Here is a 26848-nt window from a genome sequence, read left to right on the forward strand (position 1 = left end):
TTAATGCTTAGAATCAATTTTATTGAAGAGAAGTAAATCACACCGTCAAAATCAGAAGATTTATGTATTCTAATCTACATACTGTATGCTGATTAATATGATTAATATAATAGATTTGCAGGTTCACGTGTATGATTAGAACATGCTCCTGCCATGCAACTTGGTTTCACTGATGCACGGTACCTGCAACAAATGTAAAACTGTTGATTAGTTGCAGCATTTTGCTATATTATAGACAGTACACAGATGGACTGAGATTTGAATTTGTAATAATGGTGTGACCCCTCTGCAGAAGATTGAGGATGCTCTGGGATGCTTTGGGTATGCACACGGCTAAACAATAGGAAGAGCAGCAATATGACAAAGCATCACCATAGTGTCAGTATGCAAGTTGGACAATGGCAGAATTAACCATGCTGAGACCAAGCAGGGGAGCATCTTCAGGAAACAGACTAGACTTACTTGGCCTGATGTCTACAAATATCAAATTTAGAACATATATATTTGTATTAGCTTTAAATGAAAAAATAGAGGAGCTGGTACGGAAGTGTATAGCTTACTGTACCACCTGCACTGCTCACTCCCTGCCAACACCACTCAGACACTGCACCTCTTACCCTCTTTTACCCTTTGGTCCTCTAACCACCTGTACTGCTCACTCCCAAAAGGACCCTACACGCCACACCCCTCTCCCTCTATGACTCCACTCTCACCACCTGCATGTCTCATTGCTTGTTTCTACCACTCAGACCTTCTCACTTTATCCATTCCTCTCTAACATCCAGGTCCTCTCATCAGCTGCATGTCTCATTCACTTCTTCGACCACTCATACTCTGCAACTTTCACCCTCACTTACCACATAGTCCTCTCGCCACCTGCACTGCTCACTATTTGCTTCCACTATTTCTCACCCTCTTTGACTTCCTTGTCCTCTCACCACCTACATGTCAGATTCCCTGTTTCTACCACTCAGACTTTGAACCTCTCTCCTTCTCCACTCCTATCTGACCTCCTGGTACTTTCACCACCTGCTCACATTCCCTGGAGTTCTTCACTTGGATTGGTGGCAATTTGGATGAATATGGACCTGTTTCCTGATATTGCTGTTTGACTGTGTTTTCCCAGGACTCACTGTCAATATTATGCGAACATGAGAAATGCTGCTATCTCAGTTCTCCAATATTCTCACTAACAGTTCATTTCTACCATCTTTCCTCCCACTTGTTTTAGAAATTGTTGTTTTAAATTTTACTTTAATAAATGGTATTACATCATATATAATTTCCTTGTTTTTCGGGGATAATGATTGGAGCACATTCACTACATTCGATGGGGTTATAGGACCAGATCGCCCCGAGCTATTAACCTTGTGACTGACAATAAGACGGAGAAGAGGAATGCTACTCCCTGAGAGTGATGTGTGGTATTTATCTACATTTGTTTTCAGCTGTATGTACATCATGATTATCGGAGAAGAGGATCCCCCTTCACGAATAAGGGGTGTATTGTTTTAACTTAGACAGCGCCAGTGGAGAATACTTCTGAACCAGTGGCGTAACTATAGAAGGTGCAGGAGGTGCGCTTGCTATGGGGCCCGTCAGGTTGGGGGGCCCGTGGTCCCAGCAAGCAACCCCCTGCACTATTGTTTTTGAAAGCAGTTATTTTCTTAACACCACCACGGGTCCGGGGGACACTTCCTATATTTGGGTCCAGGACTCCGGGGTCATTTCATCTAGTATGCATGGGTCTGGGGTCATTTCCTGTATTAACACTGCCGTGGGCACAGAGTCAGTAGTTGGCCCCTAGCAGAAGCAGAGTGGTGCCTACCATAATAACACATGCGGCAGTAAGACAGGAGCAGCGCTGAGCCGACTGCAGTGACAGGAAGTAGGGCCGTGACCAGGAGCAGTGCTGAGCCATCGGCAGTGACTGGAGGCAGGGTCGCGACCAAGAGCAGCGCTGACGCGGCGGCAGTGACAGGAGGCAGGGTCACAACCAGGAGCAGCGCTGAGGCAGCGGCAGTGAAAGGAGGCAGGGTCACAACCAGGAGCAGCACTGAGGCAGCGGCAGTGACAGGAGGCAGGACCGCGACCAGGAGCAGCACTGAGCCAGCGGCAGTGACAGGAGGCAGGGCCGTGACTAAGAGCAGCGCTGAGGCGGCGGCAGTGACAGGAAGCAGGGCCGTGACCAGGAGCAGTGCTGAGCCGTCGGCAGTGACTGGAGGCAGGGTCGCGACCAGGAGCAGCGCTGGTGCGGTGGCAGTGACAGGAGGCAGGGTCACAACCAGGAGCAGCGCTGAGGCAGCGGCAGTGACAGGAGGCAGGGCCGCGACCAGGAGCAGCACTGAGCCAGTGGCAGTGACAGGAGGCAGGGCCATGACTAAGAGCAGCGTTGAGGTGGCAGCAGTGACAGGAGGCAGGGCCGCGACCAGGAGCAGCGCTGAGCCGGCGGCAGTGACAGGAGGCATGGCCATGACCAAGAGCAGCGCTGAGCCGGCGGCAGTGACAGGAGGCAGGGCCGCGACCAGGAGCAGCGCTGAGCCGGCGGCAGTGACTGGCGACAGGGGCTCCGACCAGTACCAGTGTCAACCATGTGCAGGGAGCTAAAGGTTATGACTGGGAGATTGCAGCATCAGCGTCCCCACCAAGCCAGCTAGCGGTAAGCTGCCTTTTGTTGTGATGCTATGAGAAGTGGCTCCATTGTCAAAGTGATAGCAGTCTCATTGTTCCCCGGAACACAGTTGTATATTATTATGAAGTATATGGATAAGTGGACATATGTACTTTTGTGGGGGGCAGTGTATAAACATGTATATGGGAGGTAGGAGTTTGAACATATGTATGTATGTGGGAGGCAGCGTATGGACATATGTATATATTTGTATGTATGACAAAGGCCATGTATGTATTTTATGTGTGAGGGAGGCAGTGCATAGATGGATGGATATATGAAATAGGAGGTGTAAATATGTATGAGGGAGGCAGTGCATAGATAAGTGGATATATACAGTATATATATATATATATATATATATATATATATATATATATATATATATATATATATATATATATATATATATATGAGATGTATGTATGAGGGAGGCAGTAAATGTGTATATATATATATATATATATATATATATATCTGCAGAAAAGGTACAGAGGGAAGCGCTTCTTAGTGCAACAACGTTTTTTATTTTAAAAGGCAGACTGCCAATTGATAAAAGATTCAATAAAATACATATGCTCGTACCCCACTATTCATCAGTGTGGGCTTGAGTACCACATGATATGTATAACAACCAAAAGCACGTCACCGTCGGAGTACACAGCTGGGGAACCGCGCTGATCAAGATACACCGGATGGATGATTTTTACCAGGATCTTTTTAACGGCAGCAGCTCTCCCTCTCCCGATCAGTGTCAGTGCTGGGTGTATGTTCTTGCGTCAGGTGAGGCACGCCCAAACGCGTTTCGTCGTCATGGACTTCATCAGTGACCACTGACTGGTAAAAATCATCCATCCGGTGTATCTTGATCAGCGCGGTTCCCCAGCTGTGTACTCCGACGGTGACGTGCTTTTGGTTGTATACATATCTTGTGGTACTCAAGCCCACACTGATGAATAGTGGGGTACGAGCATATGTATTTTATTGAATCTTTTATCAATTGGCAGTCTGCCTTTTAAAATAAAAAAACGTTGTTGCACTAAGAAGCGCTTCCCTCTGTACCTTTTCTGCAGATTGTTTTAATCCCTTTGGATCCAGGGATTCCCCATGAGCTGGAAGCTGCGGTTCTAAATGAGAATCTAGTGCCCCTTTACAGACCCGGAGAAAGGACTGTGAACTGTGATTAGACCCTAACACTCAGGTGTAGTGTTTTTTTAGAAAGACTTTGAAACCTAAAAAAACCAGCGCACCTCCCCCCTCCAATTATATATATATATATATATATATATATATATATATATATATATATATATATGGATGTATATAAGAGAGCAGAGGTGTATGCATGTATATAAGAAAGAGGCTATGTATGCATTTATGTATGTATGTATGTATGTGAGAGACCGTGTACAGTATATATGAGAGAAGCAGTGTATGGATGTAAATATGAGAGACATCCATGTGAGATATGGGGCAGATGTATTAAGCCTGGGGAAGAGATAAACTGGAGATAAAGTGAAAGGAGATAACGCACCAGCCAAAGGCTGGTAAGTTATCTCCTTCCACTTTATCTCCACTTTATCTCTTCGCCAGGCTTAATACATTGGAATGTGTGCAAAAGATTAAGCATTAGAGAGACAGAGAGTGAGGGATATAGAAAGAAATGCAAAGATGAGAGAGATGAGATAAATGCATAGTCCTATTTGCATCTGGTGGAAGCAGAGTAAGTGAACCATGCAGTCCATGTGAACCTAATCCCCCATTCTGCCTCCGCCAGCCAATGCCCAGAACCCACAGTGTTTTAATAAAAATAATTGTTAAAAAAAGTATTCAGGAAGGTGTGGGTCAACGTTAAAATGATAGGAAACACCACACCTCCTGTGCGGCTCTAGACAGGCCAACTCTAGTGGAGACCTGAGTTGGGGGCCCTTAAAAAAAATTGCTATGGGGCCCACAAAGTTCTAGTTACGCCTCTGTTCTGAACCTTTATTGTTTATCTCCTTTTACTATGCCCGTACCTTGTCTTTGTTTTACTCATGTGCAATTTTACTATATTCTTACATGTAGCGCTGGGGGACCACATGTAGGCAGCGTGCTGTGGATGAACTGGAGTGGAGATTGTGAGCCATGCCTGGTATTCCAGTACAAGGTTCTGACCTCATAAATGCTATAAACAATGCGCACAAATTCCCAGAAGCAAAATCTTGTGAAAAGCCTTCCAAGCAGAGCAGAGGCTGTTATAGCTGCAAAAGGGGACCACTCGTGTCATTACAGTCCCTGTCGGTATAATGGTCAGGCGTCTGACTATTTTTGTCTATATAGTGTGTGTGTACATATATATATGTGTGTATATATATATATATATATATATATATATATATATATATATATATATATATATATTCATGCTGTGTGTCTCGTTATTATAACAACCGTTATGTGTTTACAGCTCCCTCTCCGTGGAGGAACGCAACGTCACTTCCAGGTCCGGATGCAATTCTGCAACTGGAAGTGGTGCCGCCAATACTTAGAAGCAGTGTGCGAGGAGTGACTGTGAGAGGGAAAACTGTCTGCTCTGCACACAGATTAGTTACAGTTTTCCTAAATGATGATTGAATATAACACTGCTGTTTTTTGTGCCACTTTCTGTGTTTCCTGAATATTTTGGGGCACACTAAGGAAGGCACCAGGGAAATACTACAGCTTTACAGAGTCCCGGATGAGCACACTCACACACACACACACACACACACACACACACACACTCTCTTTGATCTACAATCATAATAAGAAACTCATTAATGTAAGACATCCTCCCCAAGGACTCAAATTCATTCACAAGTTCAGAATGGAAAAAATAACAAATGTTGACTAACTTTCCATGATTGATGCATACTGATATTAAAAAATGGAAAAATATTTGCTTAGAGAAACTTGCAGATAAGTTTCTGGTGTTTTCTTACCTGTGTTTACACAGTGGTAGGTACAGGAAGGACATTTGTAGCAGTTTTCACCACATTATCCACGGTTGTGGTTACTCCGCCCAGTACTCCGTCCAGTAATCCGCCCACGGCACTTCCCAAATTACTCAGTAGACCACCCAAACCGTTTTGTTGGCTTTGGGCCTGTGCTTCATTAAGTGTTGTTGCCAAACAGGTGCACGGTTTCGGATTCACTGGAAATCCCTTAAAAAAAATATATAGAAACATGTGTTGAATATTAGTAGGTTATAAATGTCATATGGAAAGATTGTATAGTTTTATATATTTTTGCTTTTTTTACTTTGAATATCACACATCTTAAGAAAGCGCTAAATAAGTAAGACAATAGAATCTGATTGGTTGCTATTTGCAAACATCCCAGTTTCAGTAGAACTCCCATCTTCGTAAACTTACCCCAGACAGTCTAAAGTCGTGTACACACGGCAGCGATATGGGCTGTAATTGCTGGAAATATGGTCGCTGGTGACCATATTGCCAGTGATGGGAGTGTGCCCCAGCAATAAATCGCCGGGTGCGCGCTCACTTTTTTAGCCCCATTCTAATCGCTGGTCGCAGCACCCCTGGCAGAGGTTCCTTTTCATCAGCTACCATCTCTGGTCAAAAGGAGACACTGAGCAATATATCTCCCCCTGTGTATACGCTCCTTATGGAGCAGTAAGCAGATTGTCGTCCCTAATGCAAAATGGCCATTTCTAGTGAGAGCCCCAGTTCAGACTATATATTCTCACCCTTCAAACTGTAGGAGTCAAACCGCACCATGCGTGGGCACCTTTAGTATCATGGGAACCTGCAGCTGATGTTGTACTGCCATTACTAAGTCAGAGAATAAATGTAACAATTGAGCACAGTAAATAAATAAATAAACAATAACCTTTTTTGTGCACAGTTCAGTAGCCCTGACTCACTAACTATGCATTGTAAGCCCTTCTACAGATAGAGGGAGAGTGCTAATGGTTATGGAGGAATCAGGACCCAGTGACACAGGTGTCACCAGTTATACTGATACAGCAGTGCGAATATCGTGGACAACTTCTTCTCTTAACATTAAGGAAAGAGTACCTACAATCAGCCAACATATCCTGCTAAGCAATGCTACAGTTACAGTGCAGAGTGATGAGATTATTCAGGGACCAACAAAATAGCCCATTAGTAGCCAAAATATATTGTACTGCAACATAATAGAAGAGAGGGTTATGGTAAAAAGCAATTGCCTACTGGAGAGAGATATGCAAAGCCACCAGTTTGGACAGAACCAGCTACCATAGGTGCCGATTCTGTGGGTGCTCACCCACGGGCCCGAGTCCCGCTGCTGGGCCACAAATATTAACTTGCTAATTTGTGGCTGCAGCACCGACATTGCCGGACCCGCCGCCTGGGAAATAGTATGCCAGGAAGAGTGTATTCTGTCCGCGGAGTACCTGCACTGTGGGGGCACTTATGTACCTGCACTGTGGGGGCATTTTTGTACCTGCACTGTGGGGGCATTTATGTACCTGCACTGTGGGGGCATTTTTGTATTTGCACTGTGGGGGCATTTTTGTACCTGCACTGTGGGGGCATTTATGTACCTGCACTGTGGGGGCACTTATGTACCTGCACTGTAAGGGTATTTATGTATGTGGAACTCTGTTGCCGTAATTTGAATATTGGAGACAACTGTGCTCCGTAATATAAATTGGTATTATTTTGTGGCCACACCCCTTCCCCATGAAGCCACTCCTCTATATTTTTGGCTTGAGCACCCACCAGCAAAAACATAAATCGGCACCTGTGCCAGCTACCCTTTATCTATTGTAGCCTATCTGTTGCTACATCCATACCAGACTTTATTAGGTATCTGGACTGATCATAGATTGATTAGGTCAACAGCCATAAGGTCGACCACTATTGGTCAACAGTCAAAGGGTCGACAGGGTCTAAAGGTCGTCAATCAAAAGGTTGACAGGATCCAAAGGACGACAATGAAAAGGTCCACAGGGTCCAAAGGTCGACAGTCAAAAGGTAGACAGGGTCAATATGTCGACAGCCAAAATGATGACTTGGTCAAAATGTTGACATGAAAAAGGTCAACATGCATTTTTTACAAAATTTCGAGTCGACATGTGCCGACAGGTGGTGCTTCATGCCATACCATCCAGTATTACCTATGTTGACACTCTAAAAACCATTTGACCATGACGACCTTTCCAATATTCACCTTTTGACCCTGTTTACCTTTTGACTGTTGACCTTTGAACCCTGTCATCTTTTGATTGTTGACCTTCTTTGGACCCTGTCGACCTTTTCAATGTTGACCATTGGACCCTGTCAACCATTTAACCATTAGTGGTCGACCATATGATTGTAGACCTAAAGACAGTGGGGGAAATTTACTAAAAATACAAATACAATTTTTCGTATTCGTATTCTTAATACGAATGCATACGACTGTTATAGCCTAATGCAAACTTGCAGTCAAATTTACGAAGCAGTCAAATAAGACGGCTTTGTATTTTCCGATGGTGTATGAATTTGTATTTGGTGGCCGTATATATGGCCGCTAAATACGAATTTGTATCGGCAGCCTGCACAGATCATTCAGATATATGCAGGCTGCAGTGTAAAAAAAAAAATTGTAATAGAATTAAATAATAATAAAAAAAAAACAGGCGTGCACCCCCCCCCCCCCCCCCCCTCCATGGCTATAACCAGCTGATTTTGGTGTAAAATATAGCAGAAACTATTGTATATTGCTGTGGAACTATGAGTCCCAGCAAGCCTCCTCCACCTGCAGGGACTTGGAGAACCATAAGTCCCAGCATGCGGGTTATTAAAGGTCCCACTGGAACTTGTAGTTCCACAGCAATACAAATAGTTAAATAAACACATTGACACACCTGAAAATTAAAACTTTAATAAACACGGAGCCCATTCATTCAGATACTAACCTACCTTGACCCCGCATGTAGGTCACCATCCAACCATCTGTCCGTCAGATGGTGAGCCTGAAGAAATCCATGGGGTACCTATGGAAGGAAATTATACTTACAAGGGTCCTCTAACGTAGATCAGTCCGCATCTATCCATGTAGCATCCAGGTAAGATAAAAAAATAAATAAACCATAAACCCCGATCCATTCCGAACTGAGGAGAAGCCTCACGCTGTCTGTGTTTACATTGTGCGGCTCCTCCTCCCGAATACCGCTATTGACCGCCTAGAGGCATTCGGGAGGAGGAGCCACTGGGGCTCTACTGGGGCAGGGACTATTTTTAATGTTCAACTATACTCTGTAAAGCACTGGGGAATATGTATGTGCTATATAAGAAACGTGTAATAAATAAATAAATATACCATAACCACATTATTAACTGATTTAAGGCAATTAACTCAGTACTGCTACTGGAGCTACAAGATTACAGCGGTTTTATGGGTCCTGAATTAGGAGAGTATTTTAAAAGTGATTGTTTTAAACTTTGTATTATGGGGTGTACACACGGTTCTATTTACTTTCCATTAGATTTCAATTCGATTTCCCTTAGATGTCCTTTAGATCTGGCCTATTCAACTTCTTTTCCATATAGTCTTGCCTGCATCTATTTTTCAATTCAATATAGACATAAGAGGAGCGCGCAAAATCGAACCATGTGTACACAGCAGTAGTGTAAGGATTGTAAAATGTTGATATTATGGGTGGTATTCAATGCGGCTGGCAAAGGGGGTTTCTGTGGAGAAAACAATCCTTCCTTGCCATCTAATCCCTCTGCCGGCCACTCACCCTATTCTATGTTCCGGGGGAGTCTTCGCCGGTGAGCCCTCAGCATATAGCGGCGACCATCGTCATTTTGAAGGCCACACTAGCCATTTCCACCTTGCTGGAAAAACCCATCGAGTTGGAATTGGCGAGTGCAGGGGGTGTCAGTTGAATACTGACTGGGAGATCTCAGCACTGCTCACCGTCACAGCTCGCCAAAGCACATTGAATATAACTCTATATCTTGGACTTGGCTGTTCTGTATGTGAATAACCTACATACTAATGTTGATCTAATTTGCTATTAAATGTAATTAATAATAATAATAATTAATGTCCGTTTCCCCACTTACCAACTACTGTATACTATATTTACTAAAAAAAGATTTGTAGCAAAGTCCTGTACTGTACACAATAATGTGTGGCATTGAGAGCATGTTACATACACACATAGTGCATAAAGAGTGAATAAAAAAATATCTAAATGTGATTCAACTTGACATTTTTTTCTATATTACGAGGCACAGACAAGTTTTGTAATTACCAAGAGTCCATCTACAACACTGAGTAACGAAATAAGAAGTTGCCCAACAGCTGCCAAAACTGCTTGCTGTAAGTAAAAAGAAAAACGAGTAGTTAGTGTAAATACATAACGACATCAGATAATGGGACAAATTCAGCATGGATGGCTAATCAGAGAATTCGCAGTGGATTGCGAGGAGAATGCCACCACCCAGACAGAAAGAGAAAATGCCTGATTCTCATGCACATAAATCGCTAACTGACATCCACTCGCAAATCCATTCGCAAATCCTGAAACATCACTGAGTAGTTCTAATGCTTCCACTAATCTGCAACTGAGACTGGCTGGAAGTGGCCAGCGCTGACCACAATCCCTCCTTCACATTTTTTGCAAACACACCCAGAAAACGCCAGGTTTCCGACGTCAAATGCCGGCTTCCTGTCAGTCACACTGTGGCTTCATTGTGTTTATGAGCTATACACATTCCCCTCATTAATGTGCAATGCGTATGGTAAGCATGCAGTCATTTGATAATTGGTCGATTTGCAAATTCTCTAATTGGGCGATTCATGCTGAATTAGTCCCAATAATTGTTACATTTACTTCCCTGAAAGTATAAAATGTAAATGTATTACGTACGGAATATATAAGTAGGTAGAACAGACATAGAAGGATAATCAGAGGTGCACCACTGTGCAGGTGGCCACAGCCTCAGTTACAGTCAAATTCAGTTTAAAAATGTATAATCCATTTATACAGTATGGTGCAGGGTCGGTATAAGGGAGGTGTGATAGGGGCGGCCATCCAAGAGCCCCCACAAATTAAGGACCCCCACAAACCCAGCTGCAATAAACCTGCTATACTCAGCATTCTTAGACTACACTTTAAGACTGGATATTTTAAGACTACAAGTCAATATCTGGCACTGTAAATTGTTCCAATATACCAAGAAAAGTGGAGATTGGCCTTTTTATATAGGGCTAACTGTGTATGTTTGTCAGTCTGTTTGCCTTTGAGGATACTGGTTGCCATGAATAAGGTCCTCTAAAGGGCCGGAACGTTGGCTGATCTAAGTACTACAGTATGTTCCACTGGTGTAACTAGACCTTTGTGGGCCCCATAGCAACATTTTGAAAGGGCTTCCCTGCATTCCACAAAAACATGGCCAAATATTATTTTAAAGCTGTATATAAACTGTATACTGTATATATGTTTTATATGAATATTTTATTATGTTGTTTTAGCAAAACAAAATTATTTTTTACCTTATATGCATCCAGTGTATGATGTTTTACTTGTTGCTAATTAGCACCCTAATAATTGAGTATTAATAATAAATATCTATCTTTGTACTCTTTCACTGCTCCCATTTACTATTTTTTTTTTGTCTTCAGGGGCTGGCGTGCCCCAACATGGTGGGCAGCTATTAGAGTAAGATTTGAGTGAATTTTTTTGAGTAATGCGCCCACTTGGAGTCTGCACATCAGCCCCCTCCTCTGTTAACGTGGCCCTAACTCTACCTTAGTACAGTATATTGAGTGTGATAACAAGTAGTATGAGTTATAATTTTAATAGAACAAGTAAAAATATTGTACTGTGAACTTACCACACAATTCAGACTTATGTTGTAAAACTCATCAATGGGTATTACCGAGATCAATAGGTCTATGTCTTTGCTCTGGAAACAAAAGTTTATTTTATCATACATTTTTAATATTTGCTTAATGAACAAACTTAGCAATTTCATCTTTCCTATATAATTATGTAAGTTTGCATAACATTAGCAGTATAATATACAGTAGGTGATTATTTCATGACCATTTTCTATTTCAGAGGCACAGTATATTGATTTTGACCTACAGTAGATGCCGTTGAAAAAAAGTAATTTATTGCATAGTGAGCCTGATTCAGACTTGACCAATAATGTGAGAATTTGTAGGGGACTGCGAGGAAAAAGCCAAGTAGACGCACAGACTGAAAGAGAAACCGCCCCCTGCGAAATTGTGAGAGAATTGTGAATGAATCACTAGTTATTCAAATCCATATGGAATTCTCACAACATAAAGCAGTTTTGCCATCTTTGCAATTGTGAGCAGGTCTGAGACTTATACTAATCTGCAACTGAGACAGGGTGTAAGTGATAATTGCTGATATCATAGACCCTCCTCAAAAACGTTTTGGTATGCCTGGTATCTGTTTATGATCCATAGGCTTTTTCTGTCGCTATTAACCTTGTGCATGCGCGATGTCTACAGTACACATGCACAGTTTTGGGATTTTTTAAATTTTCTTTAATTAACGGTCGTCTGAATCAGCCCCAGTATGTGCAATGCTTTGAATATTCAGGATGTTTATGTCAATTTGAGCAGGTCAAGTGATGCCAGTGAAAACAGAGCTCAGAAGTTCATTACAAAATATCTCTGCTTATTACATTATGTGCCTGACACGCAACTGTGTAGCTAAGCTAATTACATAACAATTGAACTATCTTGCATTAATAAACCAAGGTGAATTCTTATTGTAGTTTCCCAGTGATTTATGTACAAAAAAACACTAAAAAAAAAACACTTTCTTATGGGAATTGCTAATTTAAGGCAAATACCTGCATGTAACTGCTACTTTTTTTTTTTAAATGCACCAGAATAGTTGAAAGAACTGGAAACATTAAGTGTATTAATGTACAGCATTCAGTGCCCAGTCTGTAGAGCTGGCAGTGCTATTTCTTGTGATTCCAATGGCATCACCCCCTTCAACAAGTCATCACAAAGGCTCGTGCACTGCTTAGCAACATTGCAGAAACTCTCTTGCATCCATAACACAATAATCATATTCTTCAACCACTTTCCCCTGTCTCTCTCCAAACAATCTTATTTTAAGTTGCTCATATTTTCACAAGATTCCAATCCCTGATGACTCTTGCTTGCCCTCAACACCATCCTCCCCCTATCAGTACCCTTGAATATGCATGAACCCACCTAACATCCAAAATAAATGTTATCCACCACAACATCTGTCAAACCTCTCCTGCCCCACTATTCATTAACTCCAACTACGTGTCCTCTCTCCCCTCCTTCTCCTGTACTGTGGATGAATTATAACCCCCTACAGCTGCCCACATGACCTTATTCCATATCCCTCATCTGTTTGTTTTTTCCCTACACGTGCTACCATCTTGCTCAGCTACCAATAGGTACCACTTCTCTAGTACCACACATTTAGGAGGGTGGCTGCTATACTAGCTCATCAATCCACCAAAGTATACAACTGTTAACAGTCACTGGGGGAGATTCTCTAAAGCAGTAATGCAGTAAAAACCCCATTATCAGGGTTTTTACCTCATTTCTGTATGCTCTCTGGCCCCTCCGCAGTGGCAGCGCTGCGGAGGGAATCGCCAGCAAAAGCTGGCGATTCCCTGCAGAAGCCTATGGGCTTCTTACCGCAGCGCTGTTTGAGGGATCCATCACGGATCCCTCCCAGCATGCACTGCGGCCGGCGCGTCACTCTGCGCATGCGCAGATGGACTCCTGGGTCACAGACCCAGAAGTCCAGTGAAAGCACCGCATCGCAAGGGACAGCTCTTATCGCAAGAGCTGTCCCTTGCATTAATAACGGCATATGTTAGAACATATGCCGTTATTAAAAATGTGGTGGCCGGCGAAGGGGGGCGATAGAGGGCTGCAGATGTTACAACATCCCGCCCACTGTCACTAATCAGTCCTCAGTCATCTCTCTTTCTCCTACATTTATGACTCTCAAGAATCACTATATCATGTGAGCCAATCAGTCATTTCACTATCCTTGTTATTACCATCCATTAGACAGTACGCCATAAGTGTACTTCTCCATATACCACTAAACTAGTCCCCTATTTGCATTTGTCCTTTTTACATTTTTCCCACCTTTGATCGCTTATCCTGTCTGTCCTTACACTTAGTGGGTACATGTTCTAACAGTGCTGAGAAAAGGGGAGTGAACAAATCACTCAGTAGCGCTGGCTGTTAGACAGGGGGATCAAACCCTTTTAATCTTTATGCAGTTGGGTGGAGCTGCTGCCACCTATACAGAGAGTATGTGTATCCCTGTGTAGATAACCAAGGAAGTGTGTGGGGATAATAAATATCACCACTAAGTGGCGCTGCTCCTCTCAAGCCTGAATATCAAATGAGGCAATATTTGGGAAAAATAGGAAAATCCTTCTTTTAATAAAAGGTCATATACAATAAAAATTGCGCATTTACATTAAATCATACACTCAAATAGGACATACAAGACATACAAGGCATGGGCTGGCTGTTAGGCTTATATGGCTGCACTATTTTTCAGAGACAGTATCAGGTGTATACATGAGCAATATTTCTCAGTCCCGCATCAATCTGTGGATTCCTGTTGTAAAGGGTAGTGGACAACCAAGTCCTATATCCGAGCGCTGTATTTTTGCTATAATGCAATAGAAGATTTGCTCCCAAGTGTGGGAGACAGGCTCCAGCTGAGGAAGCCGCCGAGAAGGTGGAGAAACGCGTTTTGGAGCCTGTTCTAGCCCCACAACACTGCCAGTCACCAGCCTGTTGGAATACAAATACCCCACTGTGGACTCAGACTTTCCTGGGGTGGAACCATTACCTGAAGCCTGTCTCCCACACTTGGGAGCGAATCTTCTATTGCATTATAGCAAAAATACAGCGCTCGGATATAGGACTTGGTTGTCCACTACCCTTTACAACAGGAATCCACAGATTGATGCGGGACTGGGAAATATTGCTCATGTATACACCTGATACTGTCTCTGAAAAATAGTGCTGCCATATAAGCCTAACAGCCAGCCCATGCCTTGTATGTTTTGTGTTGTATGTCTTGTATGTCCTATTTGAGTGTATAATTTAATGTAAATGCGCAATTTTTATTGTATATGACCTTTTATTAAAAGAAGGATTTTCCTATTTTTCCCAAATATTGCCTCATTTGATATTCAGGGTTGAGAGGAGCAGCGCCACTTAGTGGTGATATTTCTAACAGTGCTGTTTGCTCCTTACTCCCCTAATGTGTGTAGTATCTCTATTCTACCCTCTACTGCGCATTTCTCCACTGGTGTAAGTTTTATAAAAGTTCCGGATTGTTCTATGTATTTCTGCAAGAATTATGAAAATTATAAAAGAAAAGACTTACCACAATTGCAGTAATAGCTGTAACTGACAAACCCTAAAATAGCACAAAACATAAGAAACAGAATAAATGAAATATATATAAATACAAAGTCATAAACTTTATTTTTAAATATATAATCCTTATGCAACAGGATACTTTATATTAATGGAGCCCCTTCGCTAATGGTGTGGAACAATGGTAGGAAGGGTACAGGGACCACAAACCGCTGAGGTAAAACTGCAAAACAAATGGATCCTGTGCAATGCTGGTTCTGGGAGCAGGATGAAGGGGGCATAAGGTGCCACCTTTGTACCACCCATAATAATGGATAATGTGGTCAGTGCTGCTGTCTGCAGAGACATGACTGCTTCTAATACAGGTTCTACTAGTTTATGTCTTGGGTGGAGAGCTAAGCAGCACTGTGCACTGTACTTCACAGGAGATATTAGCCACAAACCACTGGCACAGATGCCAGCACAGACAGCCCATTGGATTCAATAGGATTGCAATCGTCCCATATGTGGCTTTCCAAACTTTGTGTTCAATAACCAATACCATGTATAGATGGAGTAAGCCTGTGGGCTCCTCTATTCAGTAAAAGATGCAGATTTCAGTTCTACCCTGAGAAAGCTCACACTCTACTTGTTGTTGTCATTATTAGGTGTTATAAGGTAAAGCGGTATCAGCGCAGGTTATGTGTGGGTATACCCCTTCTCACCCTTGTATTACCGCAGCAGTGTGTGACAAATGCTGGGGACATTGGCACTGCTATCTACATAAAGTTGCCACCCAAGGAAGTGCCACCTTATGCACAGTATGAACGGTCACTGGCACTGACTATTTTGACAACTGTAGCTATTGGATTCTTTCTTTGCCCACACACAGCACTGTCCCTGGCTGTGAGCTCTGGTAGCCAAGGATTTTACATGCAAAAACAATAAAAGTTTTTTTTTTTTTCAATAACCATGGGACAAACCTGGTATATTTTAACCGGGTTTTTGGAGGCTCTCACTCTCCAATGTCCTTATTTCCACTGCATTGCAGTCCTATATTTTCCAGATTTGGCCCGCCCCAGCAAAACCCACCATTAACCATAGGAGCCCCCCTTTCTCACCTTCACTCAAGCGTTTGTACGCCAGAGGCTGAGCTCCCCTGCCACCGCTGCCCCAGTCACCATTCACAGCAGTGACCACAGGGGATGTTAACGACGGTTTGGGAGGACTCAGGCGCCTGAACTCCTGAGCGCCCGAGTCCCCCTGAGCTGCCCCGCACATCCCAGAGCCTGCTGCCTACGTCACTGCTGAAAAGTGAACTGTGGCTGGCGGCTGGGGAAGTGGCAGGGGTCAGTGAACTTCTGGGTATGATTGCTGGAGCAGAGGTGATGGGGAGGACAGAAGGGGGGTTGATGGGGGGGGGGGCTAGAGGTGGTGTGCTAGTGGTGCACAGCTTGAGGCACAACTGGCGCATACCTACTGCAGCATAGCACCCAAAGGGTTAAATGTCACACATGTATTAAGCTTTCTTCCAAAAGACCTAGAGCCTGATTCAGATTTGTACACAATGCCGATGTTCACTCATCTGAGCATTTATCAGTAGACTGTGCATGCGCCAATGTCCTCTATCTATGCTGTCAGCAATGGGTGCCGGACGGGGTCCCGACAGTCGGGATCCCGACAGTCATTAACCCAACGTCGGGATCCCGACTGTTAAAACACCGACGGACGGCCGGCGGCTATTTTCCCTCGTGGGGGTCCACGACCCCCATAGAGGGAGAATAGAATAGGTGGCGAGCGTAGCTCGCCACCGTGTTGCGCTGGCCACGCTGTCTGTTTGTTGCGCTGGCCACGCTGTCTGAGGCCAGGCAGTCGGGATCCCGACGTCGGGATAATGGCTGTCGGGATCCCGACTGTCGGTGAGTCATACCACACCCGTCAGCAATAAACAGCAAACATATTGTGCTATTCATTATTGGAGTGAAGAGGGCCCCAAACTGGTATTTTGCCTAGGGCCCATGAGGTCTAAATCCACCTCTAGGTCTTTGACGTCAGCTCTGGCCTCGATCAGCCTGTCTCTGTGTAAAGGGTAGAGCAGAGTAAGTTCTGGGTTACGCACAGACTGCACACACTGGGAAAATGATCCATTGTGAGTGAGCTGTGAATGGATTTACAGCTATTTGCCAATCAGCGTGATTTTCGCAAGCCATTTGCAGCCTTGCAGAGGGCGGGTTTTCACTGTGGCGGGACGGCAGCCATCTAATCGCAGGGCTCTACACTTTTGCAGAGCCGTAATCAGGTCTGAATAACCCCTATTATTTTATCAGTCAATTGCGGGACTTAACTTGTACATTATTATGATTATTATGATAACAAATGACACAATGTGAGTGTAACAATTGGTACATTATGTGAATGCACAATCATTCTGTGATTGTATAATATATTAGCATTACTTATTGCTAATATAATATACAAACAGCAATAATACAAAGTACATACTGTATATAACAGCATAACTAATTAAAAAAGTATATTACATTGTTTTTTATTATCTTATTAGTGTTAGTAAATGTTGTACATTTATTTCAATATTACAAATGTCTCACCAGTGATTGTAAAAGAACAGATAGTTCAATTTTCAGCTGAATGCTTATGTATGTCTGCAAAGAAAAAAAAAAAGAAACAATGTAGAGAATGACGATGTTCGTTAATACATTTACAATATTGAGGTAAAATGTTAAGTACAACGAAACACATTTTTAAGCAAATGTAATCTAAATTGCTATTATTGTGGCTCCAGATAATTCTAATTAAGGGGGAAATGTCAATTGGAAATTCTGTCAAAACAGTAAAATGGTCTAATGTGCAAATGTTATGTTTTTTTTTAATACTTAAAAAAAAAAAAAATTCTGAATCACTTTCCATGTGTATTATTATTATTATTATTATTATTATTATTTTTTCAAAAGTGTTATAAATATATTTAATGCTTTAACCATCTGCCTGGCGTGGTTGCATCTCATACGGCCGGTGTACAGTCACTTGGTCGACCCAACATGCATTAGGTCAACTACTGACGCTTGATAGTACTTACATCGACACATGAAATAGGTCAACACGGCTAAGGTCGACAGGGTTGAAAGGTCGACATAAGCATTAGGTTGACAATGGGAAGTTCAACAGTCAAAATGTAGTCCAAGGAATAAATGTAATAGGGAGCATGAGTGAGAGATTCTGGGAGGGTGTTTCCTTTTGTTTTCTAAAGTGGCAATCATTTACACTGCAGAACTAGGTTGCCTTTGCCACGTACAGTAGTTGATGTCCCTTTAAAACAAAATGGAAAAACTCTCCTAAAATCTCTCACGTTCGATCAGATTTGATGCAACATCGAAGTGCGATGTCTATCAAATCTGATGCATCTTATTGTGCCAAAAGTTCTCCCTTTCAGCACCCGATGTTGCATGCCATCTTGCAATAGCACATCGGGTGCTGAAAGAGGGTGAGCAGAGGGCCGCGGAGTAGCATAGAGCTATGAAGTAGCGCTAGCGGGGGGCAGGGGGCAGTGGCTGAATTTGAAACATTTTTAAAACACTGGGTGGCCCTCTGATTGGCTGAGAGAGCTCAGCCAATGAGAGGACTTGTGTACAAAATATTGCCATAGCTGACAATAATGAGTGTCTGCAGGCAACAGTGAAGCATGGTTCCTTGCAAGCTTGGGGATGTATTTCATTAAAGGAGTTTGTGTTTTGGTCAGGGTTAATGTTGTCCTCAATGCTAAGAAATACAGGCAGATAATTAACCATCATGCAATGCCTGCAGGAAGGCATTTGCTTGGCTCCAAATTTATTCTGAAGCAGAACCATGATCCCAAACTTACAGCCAATGTCATTAGGACATTTCTTCTGCATAAAGCAGATCAAACCTGGAGCTGATATTTTGGCCCCTACAGTGCCCCGATCTTAGCATCATTGAGGTACATTTACTAAGATGGGAGTTCTATTGATGATGGGATTTTGTCCATTGCATAGATTCCTTTTCTGTTTGTTCACTTTGCATTCTGTTAATTGACAAAAAAGCCTTTTCCATTTTTGAAAGCATCATCTCTGTGTAGTATTTTTATTTTGCCTAATTTTTTATACAAGATTTTTTTAAACTGTTTTCTATGATGTCCCCAAACTTGTTTTTTTTTGTTTTGTAAATATGACATTATGTAAATAAGAACTAGTAAACCCTTATTCAGTATGATTTTATTTAAAAAAAATAGAACTGCTCTTTTGTTAATACAATTGTTCTGAAACAGGTTTATAAGCTCTTATTTACATCATTTTATTAATAAATCAATCATTTTGTAATTTTTGGGAAAACCATATTAGCCAGTTATATGGTTAAATGAATATAATAAAATGTATCTCATATTATAGAGGAAAAAAGGGTACTCTTTACCTAGAACGGCGCCGCCGATCAAAATCGTGGTAATCGCGGGTAAAAATCGCGGTGATCGCGGTAATCGCGGGCATCGCGGGTAAAATTGGATGGTCGCGATGCCCGCGATGACCGCGATCACCGCGATTTTCCCATAGGAAACAATGTTAAAAAGCCTGATTGACCGCGATTTGACACTTAAATGCCTCAATGGACCCGATTTTGGCATATAAATCAATGTAAAATGGGCCACACAGCCCAAATAGGGCCAATGAACCGTTAAATGTCCCCCAAAATTTTTAACGCCACCCCACGATCCACGCCAACCCGAAGCGTGGCGAGCGCAGCGAGCCCGCGAGGGGCGGCGGTACGCGTCCTCCGACCTTTTCATGCCCTACTATCCACGTCGGCGTGGTGTGAGAATATAATAGTGTGGCGAGCGCAGCGAGCCACCGAGCCCGAAGCGTGGCGAGCGCAGCGAGCCCCGCGAGGGGACGCGGATACCTTCACAGGTAGACGCGTCCCCTCGCGGGCTTCACAGGTGTCCGGGTCGCTACGGACACCTGTGAAGCCCGCGAGGGGACGCGTCTACCTGTGAAGGTATCCGCGTCCCCTCGCGGGGCTCGCTGCGCTCGCCACGCTTCGGGCTCGGTGGCTCGCTGCGCTCGCCACACTATTATATTCTCACACCACGCCGACGTGGATAGTAGGGCATGAAAAGGTCGGAGGACGCGTACCGCCGCCCCTCGCGGGCTCGCTGCGCTCGCCACGCTTCGGGTTGGCGTGGATCGTGGGGTGGCGTTAAAAATTTGGGGGGACATTTAAGGGTTAATGGGCTCTGTGGCCCATTTAACATTGATTCCTATGGCCAAATCGGGTTGATTGAGCCATTTAACACTAAAATCGGGTCCATCGTGACTTTTAACATTGTTCCCTATGGGAAATCGTGAGCATCGCGTCGCGGGCATCGCGGGTGCATTTATGTGCGGCCGCGACGCGACCGACACGATTTCCCTGTTTAACATTGGTTTCAATGGGAAATCGCGGGCATCGCGTCGGTCGCGTCGCGGACATACATTAATGTACCCGCGATGCCCGCGACGGGCGCCGCACTAAGTAAAGAGTACCGAAAAAAGATATATAATTACCAGCATAGAGCACCCTTGGATATATACAGCTCTACTTGCTGTCTCTTTCTGGTCATCGCTGCAAGTCTGCAAATAAAATAATAAAAAATACATATTTAATTGTATGCCGTATTAGTTATTGGTAAATGCTGCCAAACAGGTTATACAGGTTATACTGTATAGTGAAATGTTAAGGCTGCATCCTCTTAAAGTTGGACACTCACTAAAAGTTTTTTTGGGGCGATTTGTTGTTCAGCAACAAGTTGTAATGATAAATCATCAACACTGTCCAGTATGGGATGCAGTGTAAATCCCGGTGGTCAGGTTCCTGGCGTTCGAAATCCCTACGCCGGAATCCCGACCGCCTAAATCCCGACACTTTCTCCCTCCGGGGGTGTCCACGACACCCCCGGAGGGAGAATAAATTAGTGTGCCGGGTGTAGCGAGGCACCTGGCCCGCTGCGTGGCGAGCTCAGCGAGCCCACAAGGGGGGGCGATCCACGTCCCCCCTTGTCGGGATTTCGGCGGTCGGGATTCCGGCGTCAGGATTTTGAACGCCGGGATCCCGACCGCCGGGATTTAATACTGAATCCGTCCAGTATGTTTGCACTATTGTGCATTCCCACGGATTGTCCATCATGGTTTTTACTCAGCCATACTGTACATGCTGCACAATCTGAGGTTGTCATTAACAATGTTTAGCAGTGTGTACACTCTACTTACATATACACTGTACATCGTTAATGAACAAATGACCAAACGATGCATGATATATAACGTGGCCGTTAGCAAGATAACACAGTGGCCCTTATTCTGGTTCACTCGCAAAGACAAAGTGTTTCTCAAATAGCAAAAACCATGTGCACTGCAGGTGGGGAGAGAATTAGATTTGGGTGGGGTTTTACTTCAAAGTGAGATCTATATTGCAGCGTAAAAATTAAGCAGTCAGTATTTTCCATGCACAGGAACAAAATAACCCACCCAAATCGAAATCTCTCTGCACAAGTTACATCTGCCCCCCCCCCCCCTTTCCCCCGCAGTGCACATGGTTTTGTCCATTTGAGAAGGAATTTGCCTTTGCGGGTGAACCAGAATAAGGGCCAGAATGTATACACTATGGGCCTGATTCAGAGTTTATCGCTGTTGTGGGAAAAAATTATCGAATGACTGCGCATGTGGACTGGTCGTAGCATGCACAGGAAGCTCGCATTTGTGGGTGGTAACGAACGCTATCTGAGAGGTGTTTTCAAGGAGAGTCTGTAACATCAGCGCCAGCCTCAATCAGCCTGTGTCTGTCACAGAGTCATGGAACGGTCAGAGTTACTCACATTTGCACAGACTGGGAAAATAATTTGATGGCGAGTGATTTGATGGATGTTCAGTGATTAGCGAGGTTTTTGCAATTCACTCTCAGGCTTGCACATGGCGGGTTTTCACTCTCTTGTGCGGCAGCTATCTACTAGCAGTCATCTGCAAATTTGCAGGGTTGTGGTATAAATCATAGACTGTCTCATGATAGACAGTTATATGGTCGACCACTAATGGTCGACAGTCACAAGTTCAACAGGGTCAGAAGGTCGACAGGGTCTAAAGGACGATAGGTAAAAGGTCGACATGGTTATATGGTCTACATGAATAAGGTCTGCAAGGTTAAATGGTCAACATGGTCAAAAGGTCAACATGTTCAAAAGGTTGACATGAGTTTTTATTGTTTTTAGGGTGTCTATGTCAACATAGGTCGACATGGACACTGTCTAAGTGTACCGGGTCCCGTCGCATGGCTCGCTACATTCACCATGCTTTGGGCTAGGTGCCTCACTAAGCTCGGCACACTATTTTATTCTCCCTCCACACCCTAGTGGATGGTAGGGCATGTAATACCGCCTGTCGGCACATGTTGGCTGAAGATTTAGTAAAGAAATGCAAGTAGACCTTTTTCATGTTGACCTTTTCCATGTTGACCTTTTCCATGTTGACCTGTTGACCATGTTGACCTTTTGACCATGTCGAGCTATTGCCTGTTGAACATTAAACCATGTCAACCTTTTCACTGTCAACCTTTAGACCCTGTCGACCTTTTGACTGTCGACCATTAGTGGTGGACCATATGACTGTCTATCATGAGTCAGTCTATGATCAGTCCGGATACCAATTTGCAGAACAGCAATCAGGTTTGAATTAGGCCCCATATCCTTTGTCTGGGAGTTTAAGGGAAATCGTTGACAACATTGCATCATTTGCCCTTCGTTTAGAGTTTGCCCAGCTTTAAAAGTACTGTAAAGCCCTGTACACATGCATAGATTTTTCCTGATTTTCGATTCGATTTTGCTTATAGAAGCAAAATCAAATCTAATCCTAAACTAAATTGAATGGTTTTTGTGTCACTTTCGATCGGCATTCGATTCGATGCGCGCTGTCTCCTGTAGGTCTGACACACAAATATCTGCCTGAGAGCAGGATTCATGGAAATAGGAGGGAATAAAATATAATTACAAATCCCCAATATTTATCTTAGATTGTGTGAAGCCACAGACCAATACTGAATAATCAATCCTCAGGCTTGAGGACAATTTCAGTAGAACAGAGCCTATTGCAGTGTAACCAATCTGGGTGAATTGATACACTCAATACAATCTGTATAAATTGTTTCCAATTGTTACCTGAACTGAAGAACACAGTACCATAGAGCTGTTTAGCCAATATACTTCCAATAACTGTGTTTGTTCAAGGGAATCTTATAAATTCCCAGATTGAATTAAAACGGAGCCTGTCTGACAGTTGGACAATACATACGTACGGTTTAAGCACACACAACACGCCCGCACGTGTTAAGTTTTTAACACACTTTATTGTCTTTTGTCTGTCTATCTGTGTTTTTTAATAATTTTTCGCTTGCTTCTAATATAAATAAATAAAAGCTAAGTTTTATGTACGAAATTTCTTGCTGGTGCACCACACTAGGACAAATTCTTTTCTTTCCTTGTTCTCCTTGAATAAAATACATTTGTCAGTGGTAGCACACCCCTATAGTATACAGTATCTTCCTTACAGTGGCGTAACTACTGTAAGGCAGCCCCAGCAGCCGCTTGGGGGAGCAAGAGGCAGCGGGGTCTGTGTGGGCGCCAGCACCCGCTCAACGCACTGACATGCTGCTGCCTGCCGCTGCAGGCTGGCTGAGCACCGGAGGGGAGTCAGCCATGACAGAGACGACAAATCCACCCACTGATTTAATTGACTGTACACAAAGCTGGCTATTGGCTACTATGTAAAGGATGGGTGTGCGAATGGGCGTGCTGGGGCGGCCTCTCCCACGTCTGAGCCAAGAGAAGCAGATGTGTCTGCTGGTCTCTCTGCCTCTCTACTGTTTCAGCTTCTCCGCTGGGGAAACACGCTGGAGAGGAGCCCAGGGGGCGCCACAAACTTTTTGGCAGGGGGGAGCAAAATATATAGTTACGCCACTGCTTCCTTATAAAGGTCTGCACACTAAGATATAAGGGGGCCGCTCAGATAAAAACCTTCTTATCACAATCCATAAGTCTTGTGCGATTGCACCCAACCTGTACATTTTAAAAGATCTACAGGTGGAGCTAATTATTTCACTTGTGAATCTGTGAGGTAGACCTGCACAACATGCACTGTGTGGCGTCCTGAGGACCGACTTTGAGAACCTGTGGTCTAAGGGCGAAAGTTTGTCTAGTTCAAAACGCACAATGCTTGAGCACATTGCATGCATTTTGAACTAGATGCTATGCACCATGCATTTGAAAGCTTAGATAAATATAGTCGATATTGTATGGTTATGGGCGCTGGACAGTTCAAGGGTAATTGCATAGTCAAAACCGTACATCGAGAAAATATCACTGTGTGTATGCACCTACTAGAACTCCTCAGAGTTCCTAGTGGCAGCTGCAGGGACTGAGACACAGTGCCAGCTTTGTCCTCACCCTTTATCCATGCAGTTCCAACATACTAGCTACATTTCAAATAGAATTCTTACAAAAATAGCCACCAGAATGTCTTGTTCCTTTCAAAACTGTATAATTAGATAGAATATGCTGAAATGGGCAACAAACTAAGCAACGGATCAAATACTAAGTCATTCTTCTTTGTTTCTTCCTGCTTGCAAAATGTCTTAACTATGGTCACAATCCACAGGAATCTGATGGCTCAGGAGGGGATCAAAACCATGATTCATCTCAAAATAAGGAAAAGTAGTATTTATGTACTATATACTGTATATGCAGTGGCGTAACTAGATACATGTGGGCCCCATAGCAAAAGTTTGTAAGGGCCCCTATTTATCACCTAATGCTAACAAATGTATACAGCACATGATACTTTGACAAAGTGGGCCCCTTTCATCTCTGGGCCCCATAGCAGGTGCACCCCCTGCACCTATGGTAGTTAAGCCTTTCTATATATGTGCATAGTGTAAATTACTGGTGAGCATGGAGGTTGCATATATTGTACATGTTTTATTAATACCTCATTTAACACTATTATAGTGATCCCATGCTTTATAAAATAACATATTAAAAACTTTTTCACAATGAGTTTATAATAAATAATAAGGAATAAAAATGTAGCAAATTACCGTCTGTGTTTAATATGGTGTCTTTGTATCATACTATACTGTATATCAGAATGCACCGTAATATTCTGTGTGATATTTACCTGATAATAATTATAAGAGTCTTGGACAAATCTGAACATGATGGCAGCTGTGTTCTGTGCACAAGTCTGAAACAAAATAAAATATCATCATATAGAACATAAGTTAAAGCATCCAGATCACAAAATGTAGTAAAGTCATTAGACATATATCTTGCAGACCTGTGGCAACTCTTACGATCAGTTTCCTATACTATATTTAACCTGTATCAAATATATAATCATCAAACTCCTGAGACTTTTCATTGTATGATATTCCTCTAAAGGCCCCCATACATTACTCTGACTTGCCTGGGGCACTAGTCAGATCTGATTTCCCTTGAACTTCCCTGGCAGCTTCCCGGGAGTCCTTCTATCCAAATCTGTCACTCGATGTGTCATTTTTTACATGTCGGGGGGAGTACAAGGGAATCAGATACAATATATTGCAAGTGGTAAAAAGCACCCATGATGTGCCCCTGATGGCTGCGGTTAGGATTTATCCTATGTGTAGCAGGTCCGACCTTGATATCAAACACATCCGATTTGGCCACTTTTCACTCTATTTCTTTGCCAGAACCATCGGAATCAGTTGAAAAGTAGGGAAATTGGACTAGTGTATGGCCACCTTAACATACAGTACAATGGAGATATAACACTAGTAGAAAAATTACGTTCAATATTTATTGCAATAAATGACTAATGTGCCAAAGTGACACAGCATACTTTTTGAGATAATTACATTTTAGAACAGGAATAATGTGACATTGGTCAGGAAAGCACTAAGAGCATGTCAGTGACATACACTGTACTGTTATCATATTTGAAAATATTAGGTTTGATCATAAAAACAACATACAGTAATTAAATCCCCCTCAATTTTTTACCCAAGAGTCGTAACTACAATAGATTTATTGGTTTTCAGCACTTACTAAAATGATGGGAACCTTGAAGCACTACAAAAATCTCTGTACTGTACCATTACCTAAAGAATATTACATAGAGGTGTATCCAGAAATAAAATGAGGGGGGCAGCACAATGATAGGGGAAGAGGCGAGTGGTGTGTGGGGGGTTATTTTTTGCATACTGAAGAAAAGTAGGCAGGGCCTTACAACAAGGGTATGACCCAGAAACATGAGCCATGGCCTCACAGGGATTTATATTCATATGAAGAGGAGAGGTTGAGGGTGACAGGAGAGAGATCATGATGGTTATACGTATAGTATAGGGTATACTTGCGCTGTAAATGAGTCCCAATAGAGTGGTGCTATGTATATATATATATATATATAGAGAGAGAGAGAGAGAGAGAGAGAGAGAGTACATCAAGTGCACCACTCCAGTATTAAACAGATGAGACACAGAGATCGCATCAATGTTGCAATTAGAAGCAGATTGTCATCAGGATACTTCTTATTGTAATTTTGATGCACATATTACTTTGTCGGTGTGTCATTTGTTTAATACTAAAGTGCCGCATCTACTGTATGCTGTGTATACCTCTCAGTTGTGAGGACACCCTGGAAGATTATCTGATTGGAAGAGCACCGGTCCCAAGTAGTGTGTGTGTATGTGTGTATATAC

At 43.0% G+C, this 26848-nt stretch overlaps 1 protein-coding gene across 1 annotated transcript; it reads right to left on the reverse strand.

Moving 5' to 3' along the window:
* LOC146072366 (uncharacterized) lies at positions 1 to 25350 on the reverse strand. The gene is made up of 8 exons (XM_083179636.1): positions 25288 to 25350; positions 20635 to 20700; positions 17671 to 17724; positions 15090 to 15122; positions 11533 to 11604; positions 9948 to 10013; positions 5635 to 5856; positions 1 to 183 (listed from the first exon to the last, which is right to left on the reverse strand). The coding sequence occupies exons 1-7, from the start codon at positions 25324 to 25326 to the stop codon at positions 5641 to 5643; spliced, it is 546 nt and encodes a 181-aa protein (XP_083035762.1). The 5' UTR covers positions 25327 to 25350; the 3' UTR covers positions 1 to 183; positions 5635 to 5640.
* Positions 25351 to 26848: the final 1498 nt, after the last annotated feature.

This window comes from Crinia signifera, chromosome 4 (assembly GCF_055691185.1).
Source record: "Crinia signifera chromosome 4, ASM5569118v1, whole genome shotgun sequence".
Taxonomy (NCBI): domain Eukaryota; kingdom Metazoa; phylum Chordata; class Amphibia; order Anura; family Myobatrachidae; genus Crinia; species Crinia signifera.

Coding starts and splice junctions, on each gene's coding strand:
- LOC146072366 (XM_083179636.1), bottom strand. CDS start 25,326: ATGTTCAGATTTGTCCAAGACTCTTATAATTATTATCAG. Junction 15,123..17,670: donor CTGTTCTTTTACAATCACTG/GTGAGACATTTG, acceptor GTGCTATTTTAG/GGTTTGTCAGTTACAGCTAT. Junction 5,857..9,947: donor GTGTTGTAGATGGACTCTTG/GTAATTACAAAA, acceptor ATTTTTTTTAAG/GGATTTCCAGTGAATCCGAA.